The 16,976-nt window shown below is 35.2% G+C and overlaps 1 protein-coding gene across 4 annotated transcripts in view; it reads right to left on the reverse strand.

Moving 5' to 3' along the window:
• DOP1B (DOP1 leucine zipper like protein B) overlaps positions 1-16,976 on the reverse strand; it is a 49,418-nt gene that overhangs the window by 17,275 nt on the left and 15,167 nt on the right. For all 4 annotated transcript variants that reach the window (XM_039370066.1, XM_039370060.1, XM_039318410.1 and 1 more), the window contains 13 exons: positions 15,966-16,089; positions 15,497-15,606; positions 14,460-14,574; positions 13,373-13,493; positions 12,370-12,489; positions 10,038-10,137; positions 8,618-8,809; positions 6,765-7,455; positions 5,798-6,069; positions 4,522-4,674; positions 2,971-3,071; positions 2,564-2,754; positions 137-1,757 (listed from right to left, as the gene is read on the reverse strand). In XM_039370066.1, coding sequence (XP_039226000.1) covers positions 137-1,757; positions 2,564-2,754; positions 2,971-3,071; positions 4,522-4,674; positions 5,798-6,069; positions 6,765-7,455; positions 8,618-8,809; positions 10,038-10,137; positions 12,370-12,489; positions 13,373-13,493; positions 14,460-14,574; positions 15,497-15,606; positions 15,966-16,089 — 3,911 coding nt within the window. The remainder of the gene's footprint in view (positions 1-136; positions 1,758-2,563; positions 2,755-2,970; positions 3,072-4,521; positions 4,675-5,797; positions 6,070-6,764; positions 7,456-8,617; positions 8,810-10,037; positions 10,138-12,369; positions 12,490-13,372; positions 13,494-14,459; positions 14,575-15,496; positions 15,607-15,965; positions 16,090-16,976) is intronic.

Below are 16,976 nucleotides of genomic sequence, written 5' to 3' on the forward strand. Positions count from 1 at the left end.
ACTGCTCTTTTCTACAGAAAAAAAAACCCCAAGCACACTGTAGATATTAACATTTTACTTTGAAAATGTGGAGTATTTCATACCAGTAAAAGCCTAAAGTAGCAAAACATAGAGATAACAAGTAGGTATTCCCTACCTTGCTGACATTTTAGTTGACATCTTCAGCACTTCATGCTCATATTGGTTGACAAGCTCATCCAGATTCTTGCATATCTGTACAATAAAAGGGGCTACTGTCCATCCTAAAGATTTCCCAAAGTATGGCAAAGAGTACGTAACCAAGCCTACCCAAGATGGATGCATGCCATAGCCGTATTCTGGCTGCAAGCCTCGAACTACTGCAGACACAAATAACCCCTGAGAAGTTATAGGGTGTGGATGCACATATTGCACAGCACTGATAGCTTCCTGAAAACTAAGAGCCCTCTGCCATTCCTTAGACAGGGCTGGCTGATTTTCCTGTTCCTCTTGAGTCTGTCCAAGATGGTGCTCCAACACTATTAGCACTTGCAGAAGTTTAAGTAATTCAATTTGTAAAGGCTGTTCACTCCAGATCTGATCATGACCAAAGTTAATAAGACTTTCCTCAAGGATATAGTGGTCACTTAAACCATTAGCCTTATTAGCTAACATACATTCATAGCATTTCTGACTAACATACATAGAAGCAGAGAGAGAAAGAAGGACAAATTCTTGAATTTTGCATCTTCCAAGCAAGGTGCGTATGAATTCTATATTCTTGTTTTCTGTTGATTTGGCCATTGTTGTCAGCTGAGTCACCATTCTGATCAATACTTCAACACTTTTCACTTGGACATCTCTATTGCCAAGCACATCTTTATGAGTCACTTTCAAATAACAGGGATAATAAGAACGCAGGAAACTTAAACATAGATACATTAACAATTCTATTAATAATGAATGGGGACACATTGTTGGTGACTGAATTTGAAGTTTGCCATAAAAGCTCTGTCCCACAAGTGATTCCTGGTGGCGAGCTAATAAATTGTAGATTAAATTCAAATGAGCTGTGGAACTTGTATCCATGCTTGTACTTGCTACAGCTTCAATAAACTCTTTAGGATTTGTTTTAAGCACTCCTTCAAGCACAGAAAATGCATACAGAACCCTTTTTGAATCATATGGTTGTATGTATAAGAGAACATGTTTAAAGAGAGCTTCAGCCATCTCTTGCTTCTCTTTCTGTTGCTTTAGTAATCTAGATGTTATAAGTGCTTGAAGTTCCAAATCCATTTCATCATCACTTGAGAGAGATTCTGATGCCCGGGTTCTATCAGAATCGGTACGTACTAAGTTTATCACAGCACTTGATTTTGAACTATCAGCAGGGTAAACATTAGAAGAACCAGTATGCTTCATACTGTTTCTGCCATCTGTTGAGGCACTATTATTCTCCTCATGGTTCAGATCTTGCTGTTCAAGAGAAGGTGAAAATGATGAAGTATTATCACTGTCCACAGGCCCAGTACTGGTATCGGCAGATTCAGTGTGTTCACTCTCATCTTTGCCCATTTCTAGCAGTGATTCCACATATAGAAAAGGTTTGTTTACAGAGAGTTCATTCTTTAATAGAGATTTCTCTGGGTCTTTTTCAACTTCAGCCCATATAGCTTCTCTGTCCACAACTGTGAATTGGCTCAGTGGCAAAGTTTCTTCAGAACTGCTTTCACACAGATCTTGAGATTTCACTGATTCCTGAAAGACGGTTTTCTTTTTATACCATAGAGATATGTCTTCTAAAAAGAACATATAATTTAAAATAAGTATGTTTCATAAATACATGCACATACATACACAAACACTCATATAGCAGCAATCTTCTTCTTCTTGTGCCATAGTCGTTATCGGACATTGGCGATCATGTTGGTGATCCTGTTTTATCAGCAGCTGCACAAAAAAGTGCTGCTGAATTTTGTCCAAACCAGTCCCTTAGATTTTGAAGCAATGCAAAAGGAAAATACCATGCTAAGGAGGACAGAGACTGAAAACAGAATTACCACCATCATAATGCTTTTCATATATATAGTGTAGACACACATACACAAACAGTTATTTGGTCAATATGTAATTGTAATTTTTTGAATTATTTCATGGGGTGAAGCTTATTATTAAGGACTTGCAGCACTTTCATTTCAAGAAAATTAAGGGTTTTTTTGTCTCTTTTGGTGACATGGGCAATGCTTTTTTAAAAATATAAATAATTTGTTTAAGTGAGGTTATCAGTATACATAGGAGACAAAATAAGCTATAACAGTCTATAGACCAAGGAATGGTGATAGCCATCAACTAAAATAATTTGAAAAAGCATTAAATTAGTTAGCATGATCTATAAGTAATATTATCTGTGCTTGTTAAATAAAATTCTAGTTCAAAGAAAACATCCCACTAAAATACATTAACTAATTGGCAGAGAGAAACAAAAGGAGAACTACTGTTTGTATTCTTCCCAGATGTATCTGAACGATCATCTTGGGAAAGAGACACTCTAGCTAGATAGTATCTTGGTCGGATCCAATATGAGTTTTCCTAAATATAATCTTACCTGCTGAGTTTTTCTGCTTGATACAGTGAAGGGAGACACGTTGTGTCTTGGGATGTAATAAAAGCAGAAGGGCAGGTTCAAGAATTCTTGTAACGTCGTTAAGGGAGAGTGCTCGTATTAACCAACCCTGTGCTGCAGCACTAATTGCTCCATCTGAATAATTCAGACTATCCAGGACAACAAACAGGGATCTACAGGGAAAAAAAATAATAGAAGGCAGAACTATTGAAACAATGATAGTGTTCTGAGAAGACTACAACACAGAGTACAAAAACCCAAATACTGTAATAATGAAATGAAAATAAACATCCTTGTGCAAACATGAGATTATATCAGTAGTCTATTTCCATTATACTGATTACACTAAATAAAGTTTTTTAAAATATACCAATGCAAAATAGTTATACCTATCAAAAGATCGGCTGTGGGATGTAGTTCTACTGCCCTGAATTTCTCTAGTCAAATGCCACAAGATGGAGAATCTGAACAGTGCTTCCAGTGTCATGCACTTGCAGGAAAGAAATCCAAAATAAAAGAAAAAATAGTTAAATGTACTATATTTAAATACACATATTTCTATCATTTAAATCTGAAGACCTTTATGATAATTAAGGAACATGGAAATAATTTGCTGATATGGGAAGCAGTTCTTAGTAGCATTTATTATACTTATTTTTTTCCCTATATGTAGCTGAACAAATCAATATTTACAATTCCATAAAAAAATAAAACGGAAATTAATGTATTTTTAGAAAATGTCAAATTTAAAATGGCAGCAATAAAATGAGCAATTCTTCTTTAATCTTTGCCGATCACAAAAATGAGGCTTAGGAAGAAAATGTTATTAACATTAGGAATGATTGAGTGTATTATTTCTTCGTTTTTGGACAATTTTTATAAGTAAACAATTTTAAACAGGTTTACATTTTTGTGAACTATAGTTCACTTCATCAGATGCATGGAGTAATTAAACTGACACAGGGTTTAAATTGGGATGATGAGGTGGGAAAGAGAGGAAATATAGATGCAGCTGATATGTGAGACAGATCACACGTACCTTATCAATTAATAATGTAGTATGTTAAAAAATCATTGTGTGAGGCTTTTTGAAATAGCTGATACGTGAGTTCAGCAATGTCTTATTTGGTTGTGGCATTAATGCTTTTTCGCCCAAAAATGTTATTTTGAGATCTGTGATACAATATCCTAGGGAGTTAAAATGCTCTAGTATTACTTTATTCTTGTTTTTCTGATGTCAAACTTCTAATTATTCTAATTCTTATGCTGTTTTGTTCATCACGTTTCCCACAACTATGTATATAATTATGATGTTGGAATTTCCCCAATACATAGCCTTATATTTAAGTATGTACCATCTTCTATAACAGTGGTATATAACTTGTTGTTAGTTGCGAAGTCGTGTCCAACCTATCGCGACACCATGGACAACGTTCCTCCAGGCTTTCCTATCCTCTACCATCTTCTGGAGTCCATTTAAGCTCACACCTACTGCTTCAGTGACTCGATCCAGCCACTTCATTCTCTGTTGTCCCATTCTTCTATTGCCCTCAATCTTTCCCAGCATTAGGCCCTTCTCCAGTGAGTCCTTCCTTCTCATTAGGTGGCCAAAGTACTTGAGTTTCAACTTCAGGATCTGGCCTTCTAAAGAGCAGTCAGGGTTGATCTCCTCTAGGACTGACCGGTTTGATCGCCTTGTAGTCCAGGGGACTTGCAGGAGTCTTCTCCAGCACCATAGTTCAAAGGCCTCAATTCTTTTGTGCTCAGCCTAACTTAAGGACCTCAAAATACTGCTGAATTACAATTTTACATAACAGAAATAATAATTATTTATATGTCATGGAGAACTTTAACTATTTTGAAGTTTGACTTTGGCATACTGCTCAAGAAAAACTGTGAAGAGTTAATTTAGGTCAGGATTGCAAAATACTAAACCTTACTTTATCATGATCCAGTAATGCATGGCAGATAATATCTTCACAGATATTAGCAGATGGAGCTAGACAATGTAGACGGTAGAACAATTCTACACAAGTATTGTGATGCTCTCGTGTCTCTTTGTTTAGCTGATTCCAAAGCACTTGAGCAACTCTCTGTTGTAATTTTAAAAAAAATCAAATTATCCATTTTAGGAAGATTTAACACAGGATACAGAAAGTTCTATATTAATGAAAAACATCTTGGTCTTAATGTTCATTAACTCTATATTAAATTGTATTACGATATATAATACATTATTTTTCCCCAACTTCCCCAAAGTTTGAATGCATTTCAGAATTAACATGGGAAGAAACAAGCTATTAACAACATTCTTTATGTACTTATTTTCTATTGAAGTTATTCACAGTTGCTTACTATCTGCAATCCTGGACACTACTGATTGTAGGTTATCTTGGATTGCATTATCACATGCTATTATTGTAAATTACTGTTTTCTCTCCATTTGTCTTTCTGCTCTTTTAACAACTTTAACACAGGGCCTTTAGTTCAGTGATTCTCCGTTATTTTTGACAAAACGGTGCCATGTTGATCACCAATTCCAAGAAAAACTCTGTTCTCCACTCAGCCCCTCTCTTGTCCCTATCCATTGCCAATCAACTAATTCATTGAAGCCTACAGTAATACAAGCAACAACTTGAATACTAAAATACAGCTGACTTCATTAGCAAAGTTGCCCTGACTACCTTTACTGACTATGAGTTAACATGTATTGTGCTAACTTGAATTGCAACCTTACATCTGTTACCTAAAAAAAATAGCATAAATAAGAAATATGTCAACAAAAATCTAAACAGGGCTGGAGAGACACTTAATCATAGCTCCTTAGTACTCAACAGTTTTCTACTGAATTGTTTGCTGATCAAGTCTGTGATTAGAGTTGTTATTATGCCATTGGTTTTGGATAGTAATTAGGGATTAAAATTTTGGTACAAAATGTCATTTTATAAGACCCTTAATGAAGGATGAGAAGGCGTGTTGTAAGGCAACTATAAATGTGATACTATTTGCTAAACATGTGAGCAACCAAGAGTACTTGTTTAACTGGTTATCCCCACACCTGCTTAAATGGCTCTGTTATTTGTTGGCTTAGTTTAAGTAAGGAAAGTAACATGCTATTGGCTATCTTCAAGTAATAATAATGACAATAACATGAGTTCTAAATGTTCCATTGTCTCATATGCACAAATGTCTTAAGTGGAAAAAAAAGCACAGCACCTGATAGAAATCAGTTTTTTCTGAAATTAGCTTTAGGATTCCAGGAGCAATAGGAGGAACTGTGACCATCTGCAGTCTTCCAAAGAAGGGGTTTTGCCCAGGAATTTTATATCGCTTAATTCTGTCTTCAATAACCAATGCCAGTGACTGGGAATGGTTGATTACTTCTAGCAGTACAGAAATGGCCAAATTCTGGATGTAGCAGTCATTAACACAGCAACATATTGTCATCAAGGATTTGAGCCACAAGGGAAAACTGGATTCATTGCCTCCTAATGAAAGTGATAAAGAGTTTGGTGCATTATTCAAATAATCATTAACTGGAGATTTGAAAAATATAAAAATGACATTCCCATATTGAATTGTGTTTGTTAAATTTATATTTTCTGTGTATTACAGTATTTTAGTGTATATTCATCTATTACATCTCAGTATTTCTGTTTGGGAATGTATATAGATGACCTATTATTCCATCAGTTTTATGAATACTTTTTTTTCAAGTGGCAATTAATATTCCAAATCTACTAAGAATGCTTAGTCTCTTTGAACTATTTGCTTACAAATATATGGTGGTTGAAATGCTGTTTCTGCAATTATTGAAAAGCATGCCAATAACTCTTAATTTTTCATTAACTTTACTTTGATGCTAATCCAGCTGGTACATTTTCTAATTTTACTAGTGGTGACATTTTATCTGGTAATATGCTGATTAAATTATTCAACAAATTATTAAATTAAGCAACCCTTAATTGCTCTGGCAAGGGAAATACAGAAATATCAGCCACAAATGAGCATATAACTTTACTGAATAGTAGGATACATTGTATTCAATGTGATACACTCGTTAATTTATAGATGTATAGATTTTAGGTTAGCATTTGTGAATATTTCCCTTCAAAATCTCCTTCTTTTGCATTCTTCTGTGATGTAAATTATCAGAATGCTAGAATGAGAATGTTCTTCTTACCAGACACTTGAAAGAGTGACAAATGCAACAGTTCAGACTCTTCTTCAGAAAGGTAGACCGGAAATGTAGTGCAATCCAGTAAGAGATAGCACAGAGCTGAAAAGGCCTCTCTGCAATCCTCTCGTGTGTCTCCCAAATCAAACATAACTTGATCAAAGTCCCACTCTTTCTCCTCTTTATCCCTTGGATTATCACATTCATCAGAAGGGGAGGAAGGCTTCAGACCTTTCTGTTTAAAAGGTGATCCTCGTACAGTGAAGAAATCTGTTAGCATTCGCTTCAGCTGAGGCACCACTATCTGCCTGGATTCATATGAGTGCCTTTTATCCCCAGAATTTATGGCAACTTGGTAATTATTCTCTTTGTTATTTCCTGGTCTGACATGGACTTTTGAAACATTGTCATTATTGGAATTCTGTAAATGTATCTCAAATATGTATTTACTGGCAAATTTTGCAACCAGTTCCTGGATATAGTGCAAAGTCATCTGCATGTTTCCACCCTTTTTCCAGACATCATCTTTGTCAGGGATTATCCTAGGTATCCTCAAATGCTGTAACAGTTCAGGAGATGAAGCACTAAGAGCAATGCCGCTGTCTTCAGATTTCATTGAAGGTAAAGGAATGTGTTCTTCATCTTCTAGCTCCTGGGATTCTGAACTTATTTCCTGGCTGTCTTCCTTTACAGGACTCTGCAATATTGCAATGAATATGTCTAATGCATAAGTATATATTTATTTTATATGACAGCAAAAGAAACCTTAAGTAAGAATAAATATATCCTTTAGAGTTAAGACGTATTAAAAGTTAATATTTATATGAGATACACATTTAAATTCTTGTTTAAATATTCAGTTGAACTTAGACAGGCAACCTTTAGTTCCAAAGCCCCAGATGGCCTTGGATTCCTTTCTGCAGCTGTCAGTGCTTCTGGGGACCATAACTGCCAAAATATGGGAATATAGAGTTTTTTGTCATTTTGAGGTAGAAAATGAATAAATTTATAGTGTAAGCCTTAAAATCGGACTATTAATGTTTAAAAAATAGACAAAGAGGACCTCTCAAATTGTTCCCAACTCATTCTCATCCATGTGTAATGTAGCCCCAGTACTCCAGCTTACACCTGAAAAGGTTAAGTGCAGTCCTTGGGTGCCAAATGCTTGCTTGGTTCTATTTGGTCCTCTCCTAACGAGAGTCACAATTGGTCCTGCCTCTTTTTCTCTTTGACTTTCGTTAATACAACCAAAAGAATTTGCTGCTGTGTAAGACTGGATGCTTTAAATTTTGCACAATACATGAATGTTCAATTGCATTTGCTTAAGTACAAGAATCTTAACAAAGCAGAATCTTAGATTGCATGAATAGCTGCACCTGTGTTCATAAACATGTGAACATAATAATCCAAAATTAGAACATGAAAAAATGAATATATACATCCCTTAGTCTCAAAAGTTTAGAAACAAGAATCAACTATTATTTTTAAATAGATTTTTTTTCCTGCTCCAAGAAATAAGTAAAAATCTTTTTTAAGCCATCTTTCGCTACGATGTACTTAAATAAGCACAACTTTAGTCCATATTGTATTATAATTTCCTATGTAGATATTGGAATTGTAGTATTATTATAAAATAAATGTTGTTTTGGAGAGCTAATAGTTCTCATAGGTAAATGAACAATTTCCATTTTATGCCAACTATCAGAATGCAGCCACCAGAATCACTCTTCTATTGAATAGTCACAGTATTATTCATGCATTATGAAAAGCACAATTTGAAATACAAATATATATGGCATGGCCTTAGTAAGTAAATAAACACATGCAAAGATGGGTCAGAATAACATATTAATACTTACAGAGTCTGAGCTTCCTGTTTCAGTACTCAGGTAGGCAGATGGCATTTGTACTTTACTAAGCACTTTAAAGCATGTTCTAAACACATATGTGAGCTCTGATAAACTTAGTACTTCCATGTTTTCAAGGAGACTTTGCACCATACAGCTGAGCATTTGTGGCAGATACAGAGACTGTACTTCAGAATAAAGTTCCTACAAAGAGCAAGAAGGTTCAAGTAAGCAAGCAGTTAAAAAAGACTTGAAATTAAATCCAGATAAAATAAGAAAATAAAATCAAGCCTTGATGGTGGGACTGCATCAGATCAATAGATCTGGCAGCATTTTAGTACTGGTAGCAATGGCAAAAAAGTAATAATCGTGTAAATTGTGTATTAGTTGTGAGTGCTCTAAAGCCAATCAGACATTGCTGAGTCATAACATAATATGATGCCTTGGGATCCTGTGGAAGATTGTTCTTCAATTGGTTAAAAGGTGGGAATTAACCTGGGCATAGTATTATGATCGTATTATATCAATAATGCAAGAGTCTTTACTAGGCAGTCATTATTGTGGAATTAAATTCAACACATAGGCCTTGGCTCTCGCCCCATGAGTTCATCTGGATATTAAGATCTTCAAAATCCTTCTAGTTATCCCTGCTTGCAAAGTCCCACTTCTTTGGCTAATGAAAATGAGAGTTTTTCCCTTTTATGTTTTTTCCTCTTTTTATTGAATAATATAAACAAATAAGATGCAGTAGGAAAACATAAGAATAAAATACATATCAATAAACAAAGGATTTACAAACGTCATGGAGGGTATAATTTTTCTGCTCCTTTTCCTGTCATTAATAAGATGTGAATAAGGGACTATATTATTTTAAAAGGCTAAAAAATTGCTATTAATTTCTAAGCAAATGATGAATATTAATAACTATTATCAAAACAGTATAAATTAACAAATGAAAGTATAAACTATAATAATTTCTGTCCACATTCCTAAAGATTATTCAATTTAGAAATGCTATAAAATTGAACAGAATGTAAGCATAGTGAAAACCAATTCTTGGTAATGGCACAAATCTATGTCTTGAGAATAAGGTTTTTTAAAAATATTGGTTACAAACTGTAGAATACATTTCAGCTGCAAGTGGTCATTCTTATCTCAAGTTTTATGTTATCTGCTAATTTGGTTTTAATTGAATTGTTTGTAGTGTTATTCCTTTCTGCTGATTGCTGCTTGTTTTGTAGAAAGACATGAAATATTTTTCATAATTTAACATAGCATAGATATATATTATGTCAAAAATTAACTCTAAACAGCTCCAGTGGGACTATACCCCGGCATAAAGATTTCCTTGGCAAGTAGAACACATCTGTACATATTGATGAAAAAAATTACATGAAAGGTTTAAGAGACAAAATTAAACATTTTGACTTACCAGTGGTATCACATCTAGAAGAAACACTATTAGTGTGCAGAGTTCTGAAACTGTTGCACTATTAGTTAGAAGTTGTGTCTGTGTGGATTTATTTTTGTTGCTGAAAAAAAGGATGGCTTTTTTTTTAAAAAAAACCTTTTCATTCAAGTTTGATCATGTGCAGTTTTCAATATAAATGTAGTAAAAACAGTAACAAATAAAGCACACATTGAACTGGTTAAGTAGCTCTTCCAAAGAAAAATGTCTTTAGATATTATACTTTTGTTTCTCAAATCAAGCACTGTATTTTCTAAAACACAGCAGAAAGCATATTTTAGTATATATTAGGTAAGCTACTCTCTGTGGGTCATTGTGTCATAGATATTTCCTTATTTAAACAGAAAAGAATGACCATGAGTGGGCAAAAACGCAGTGGGAACAGAGCGAATTCTGACTTACTGCTGGCTTCCCCATTGAGTTTCCTTGTGGGAATTTGGCAGGGAGCATCAAAAATCTCCTCCCTCCCTGTCTTTCAACCAACAAAATGAGAAACTCCAACTCAAGGAAGAAGATTGCATTCAAACTGAACGTAGTAGGGAACAATTAACTAACACAGAAAATGAACCTTTAGAGACAGATCAATGGCAACATGTCATTCATAGAAAGAAAAAAAATCTCAAACTCAATCCAATCTAGCCTTGCTGGAGCTAAACAATCAATTTAATAACTTCCCCTTGGAAGAAAGTGTGCAGACAGCTGAAGAGGAGACATCATCAAGTGTACCAATTGAAGGAAAAAAAGTCTTCCTTAAGGAAAAAAAAAAGGTCTATGTCAGTGGTTCTCAACCTTTCTAATGCCGCGACCCCATAATACAGTTGCCCATGTTGTGGTGACCCCCAACCACTTATACATCACCGGGTGCCAGGGGTGTGGCCAAAGGGGGAAAAAATGGCGGACAGCCTTGTTTGGCGACCCCCGTGAAATGGTCGTTCGACCCCAAATGGGGTCCCGACCCAAAGGTTGAGAACCACTGGTCTATGTGGTTGACAGGAGACACACTGCTCAGGTGAAATGAACCAGTAATTTGTAGACTGGACAATCAATCTAGGGAGGTATGCTGTCTCCCAGAAACAAAGATCAAAGATATAACTAAGAAGTTTATTAAAATAATTAAGTCCACAGATTATTATCCCTTTCTCCTCTTTCATGTGAGGATGAATGATATGACAAAGAGCCTAGAAACCATATCAAGAGACTATGAGCAGCTAGTCATGAAAACCCAAAGAGCTGGGGCCATAGGTGGTGTTTCCTTCTATACTCCCAACAAAAGGTAGGCATCCAATGAGGAAACATAGAACTTTTGAAGTAAACCTCTGGCTTAGAAGATGGTGCCGCTGAGAGACCTTTGAATCCTACACCATGGCCTACAATACCTACATGAGGGGCTTCTGGCAGGGGATGGGCTACATCTCACAATAATGGGAAAAACATCACCAACAGATGGATTTGTAACTAGCTGACTAACCACACTCAACATGAAGTCCTCAATGTAACTACTTCTACATGGAGGGGAGCATGCAGTTCTGTCTTAGCCAGTACTCTTCAACATCTTCATAAAAGATTTAGATGTTTGGATACAAGGGGAATTCATCAAATTTGCAAATGATACTAAGCTGGGGGGGAATAGTCAGCACTTTAGAACAGTGATCCCCAACCTTTCTGGCTCTGTGGACTAACAGTGGCAGTGGGTAGCGGGGCAAGGGGATGGTTTCATGTGTGTGTCTGTTGCTTGTGCAGCCCAGTTTTCAATGGGCCGTGGACTGGTACCAATCTGCAGACCAGGAGTTGGGGACCCCTGCTCTAGAAGATATGATCTTGACAGACTTGTACATTGGGTCTTATTGAGAGAAATCTAGGAGTGCTAGTGAACAAGTTAAATATGAGCCAGTAGTGTGGTGCAGCTGCCAAAAAAGCCAATGCAGTTCTAGACTGCATCAACAGATAGTATCAAGGTCACGTGAAGTATTACTACTGCTTTATACTGCACTGATAAGACTACACTTGGAATGCTATGTCCAGTTTTGGTTACCATGATACAAAAAAAAAAAAAAGATTTTGAGACTTTAGAAAGGGTACTGAGAAGAGCAACAAAGTTGAGAGACAGATTATTGCCTGAGGTGGTACCCTGAAATTTACTGGAAACCAATGTGGCTTGCAGAGCAGTGATATTGCATGGGGATATTATGATAGCCCCAAAATTGCCTGGCATTTGTATTCTGAATTTAAGATAAATTATTACTATTCCTCTATTATTCTCTTATCCCCAAAGCAAAAATACAAGATCTGTAACTACCTTAAGCAGTCCTCAATACAACTGGTCATGTAATCCCACAGAAAATCTGTATTTAAGGATGTGATCAGCATATTAGCTGTTTTAACAATCTCAGATGCATTCTTGTTTTCTTTTATTGCACTAAAAAGAGAATCAACAGTGTTTAGTAAATATATGCAGCGGAAATATATTTTTAATGTAAGGCATATTATTTTAATAATAAATAAACATATTTTTAAGATGATTGTATAAAATTTGGAATTAGGTGTTCAGAAATGAAGCTGAAACCCTAAGCTCATACCTGTCCTGAAATTTGACCAAGTTTACTACCATTCCTTTCCAATATAACCACTCTCCTTTTTGCACTCAAGCAGCATTGCAGGATTTCATTTTAACTGACAATCCTATAGCATTTTCCCAAGAATCTCAATTTGTTAAGATTACTGGTGAATACACTCTATTTTGATTAAATTACTTTAAGCATGTGTAGTAGCAGTAGCCACAATAGCTTTATGGACGAACTTGTTAAGCCATTATTATTATTTTTTGCCCTCAAGTCAGTATTGGTTCTTTGAGACTTCATGGATAAAACCAATCAGTTTGGCAATGTGTTTAGCAGTGATTTGCCACTGTTTCCTTTCTGAAAGAGAGTGACTGGCTCCAAATCACCTAACTGACCTAATGACCGAGGCAGTGCTAGAGCTCATGGTCTCCCAGTTTCTATCCCAATTAACAAACTGGCTGTGTGTTAACCCAAACAAATTCGTATCTCTGATAGACTTTTGCAACTACTGATTTAGCAGAGACCCCATAGCAAGTCTTAACTAGCAGCACAAACAGGACATTAGCTTGGAAAATGCTCAAATTACTTTCAAGGACATGTTTTGAAGAACTGGACACATGAAAACATGTAATTCTGATCAGAAATATAGTAGCAGTATCCAGCAACCAGAAAAAAACCCTATAAGTAATTTATTGATTTAGCTACTTAAGTAAACAGAAAACAAAGAAGGTTACACTATACCTTGTAAAGACATTCCCAGTTTGACTATAGCTGAGTTTAAGATCAGAACCCAGTGTTTCCTTGCAATATCTATAGAATGCTCTGATCACTTCAAGAAACAAGTCCGCAATGACTAGTGGGCCTACAATAAGGGAAATATAAAGGAATCCAATATTTAAAAACTTATTTACACATGTGAATAAAATCTTATTATTAAGTTATATTGACACAACTTCTTCTTTGCAGCTCAATGTATTATTACATACAGTAAATCTTAAGAGCATTGTTAGGATTTCACAGATATGATTAGCAATGTGATTACAACAGAATCTCAATATTCTAGTTTCGTATTACACTCTATTTTGCAGAACTTACCTCAGTTGATATATCAACTGAATTAAGCAATAGTTTATTTATATGTTCTCAGGATGGAAATTAATTTAATATCAGACTTCTGTTTTCTATGTACTTTTTCATTTGTTATGTCTATTCTCAGACCAAGAAAATAATCTATCTTCTCTTAATTAAACAATTGGAAAGATCCTTGGCCTAAACCAGCTCCTAACCTTCCTGACTTGGAGGACCGGGGGTGGGGGAGAGGGGATAGTTCTGTGGGAACAACAACTCCATTTGCGCGTAAGTCCAAGTGTTTGCTGCTTATGCAACTGGAGCTTCATGCCTGAGCGTGAGCACCCACCACTGGCTCAAGTGGAGCTGCACATGCATGCATGCTTGCCTATCACTTGCGCGGCCTGGTAGTAGGCCGCAGCCCACGGATTGAGTACCCCAGTCTAAACCATTTTCTCAAACAATGACAGATACCAAGCAGTAATTAAGTATGATACAACATGTTATGAAGAAAGAAAAATCAGAAAACAAGCTATAGAGACATATATAGTATTCTTTCCATAACATATTCAAATTAATAATGAATTTAAGAAATATTGAACAACATTGAAGTTCTATTTAGATAATGCTAATTTAAAATGATTGGCTAGCATCTATGTTAACTGATAACCTATCACATGCTTTTCATCAGAAACCTGTGTTTCCCCATACTGTAGCTTAGCACATTTAGTTCTTGAAGAAAAGCCTCTCTTTCTCTTACCTATTTCAGGCTTGTCAAGTAGGCTTATGAGGATGCGGAATGGCTTCAAATATGCATGGTGCTGTTCTTCCAAGTCAGACTCTGAAAATTTCTGATGTAGTATTTCAATTAAACCCTATTAGTCAACAAAACGTTGACAACAGTGCAAATTAGTTGTTCTCTGCCTTTTAAGTAATTATTAGCTATTTTATTAGTAATTATTTATTATTAAAAAAATCCAATAAATTAATTTGAAACATTCAACACTATTCTTAAAAAGACACATGACTAAATTAATAGTGCAGGACTCCTGTAGGAGAGGGACAACCACTGCATTTGAACTGAAATAAGATTTTAGAAAGAAAAAAAGGACAGTTGCAGTTAATCCAGCCCACATCAGAAAATCAATTGAAGACACTTTTACTCCTAGTTTCCATATTTCTCATAGCTTTCTTTTTGATCTTGTTTTTTTTCAAACACTATTCCACTATACAGATAGTCCTCAACTTACAATCACAATTAAGCCCAACATTTCAGTTGCTAAGTGAGACATTTATTAAGTTATTTTTATTATTTATGACCTTTCTGCCATAGTTGTTAAGTGAATCACTGCAGTTAAGTTAGTAACATGATTGTTAAGTGAATCTGGCTTCCCCATTGACTTTACTTCTCAGAAGGTCATAAAAGGTAATCACATGACCCCGGGACACTGCAACTCTCATAAATATGAGCCAGTTGCCAAGTGTCTGAATTTTGATCATATGACCATGGGAATGCTGCAATGATTGTAAGTGTGGAGAATGGTCATTAGTCACTTTTTTCAGTGCCGTTGTCATTTTGAACAGTGACTAAACAAACTGTTGTAAGTTAGGTCTTGGCAAATTCACTTCTTTCTACCACATCTTATATCTGGAACCAATTTTCACTTTTCCATGTAAGATTCTAGAAGCTGCTATTATATAATAGTAGCCAGAACCAGAAGCAACAATTTATTAATCTAATATTAGAATGTCAGCACTTAATGAAATCATCCTTTAAACAGTATAATATGGACCTACCTCAACTAAAAGTTCTTTGGAGTATTTTTCAAAAAAACTGCAGGCATAATCTTCTAAGGATGCTTTAATAGATAAATCTGGTACAGAAGCACTTCCTTTGATATCATAACCTTAAAAAAGATAATTGTAACTAAACAAAAAGTACAATATAGCATTACAGTTTTAATTAATAAAACAAGAAATCACAGCAAAAGATGAACTTCCCCCCCCTATTGCTCCATTGCTATTTCTTGCCCTCAGCATCAGCTATCTTCAGCATAGCTCTGTTGCATTTGATGTGCACATGATACTTCCCTTCCACTGAAGTATTTTGAGGACAAAGAATAACAGATATTTCTTGGTAAGCATATAAGCTAGATCACTGCAACACTATCTGAGATTTAATATACCAAGACCTACCTTATTCTGAAAATTAATTCAGGATAATTAAAGAATGCAAAAATAATAACAACTATATGTGGTACCATACCTAGCAACCATGAATATAGCCTTCTGTTTAGTGACATATCTCTTCTTAAGAGAGTTTGGACAGCTGCTGATAGAAGATAAACCACATCAGACCTAGACAGTGGAATAGCACTTTCATTTTGGTCCTAAACAAGGAAGCAACAAGTCAGCTAAAAGCACGTGTCTTTTAATAAAAGCTAAAGCACAGAAGATACAAAATCAAACAACATAATATGGCAGTAAAACCCCAGCAACATTAAAAATATTATCATTCATACAATTCATGACTCCTGTGAATAATTCACAATCTGTAAAGAAAAGGTTGAGAATTGTATTAGGCAATTGCTTATAAGCTATTGTTTTGTACCTGCCCTTATTAAGTTATGGATTTTTTTTTCAATATATTGCTATATTGCTTCCTATGAAGTCACATCTTGAAATAGTTTACAAATAAAAAATAAAAGTTGTTAAAATAAATTCATTATAACAATAAGATATATTCATTAAAAAGAATGATATTTTTCATTCATTTTTCATTTTCTGAGGGGATGGGGTTGGGAAATAAGAACCAAACAAAACTATTCTTTAGAATAAAAGCTACCTTGTTACATTGGACCAAGATTCATTTTAATCTATTGTTTTCACAATAGGCAGCCAGACCTGCCTCTCTCCCATTATTATTTCTCTGCAACTGGGTTTTGGAGGAACACTGCGCTCATTGCTGACTTGGAAGTAACAAAGAATCAAAACCATCTCAAATGGATACCAACAGAACTTGGTGATTTGTTACAGTGAAGTCTCTCCAAATATATGTTCTTGATTTGCCTTAAATAGTAAACAACTAGTTACTGAACACAAATATACATAGGAGTAACCTTACCAGGAATCTTCCATGATATTTTGTAAACAAAGGCAAAAATATGTATGGAGATAAATATTTAATCACCCAGGACATGGATGTCCCAAAAGTGCTTTTCAAAGGGTAATTGGATTTCTAAGGCTTTTATCTTGAAAACATTTCACTGCTCATCAC

This window comes from Crotalus tigris, unplaced genomic scaffold (genome assembly GCF_016545835.1).
Source record: "Crotalus tigris isolate CLP2741 ecotype Arizona unplaced genomic scaffold, ASM1654583v1 scf7180000017601.7605149639:7615979, whole genome shotgun sequence".
Classification (NCBI taxonomy): Eukaryota; Metazoa; Chordata; class Lepidosauria; order Squamata; family Viperidae; genus Crotalus; species Crotalus tigris.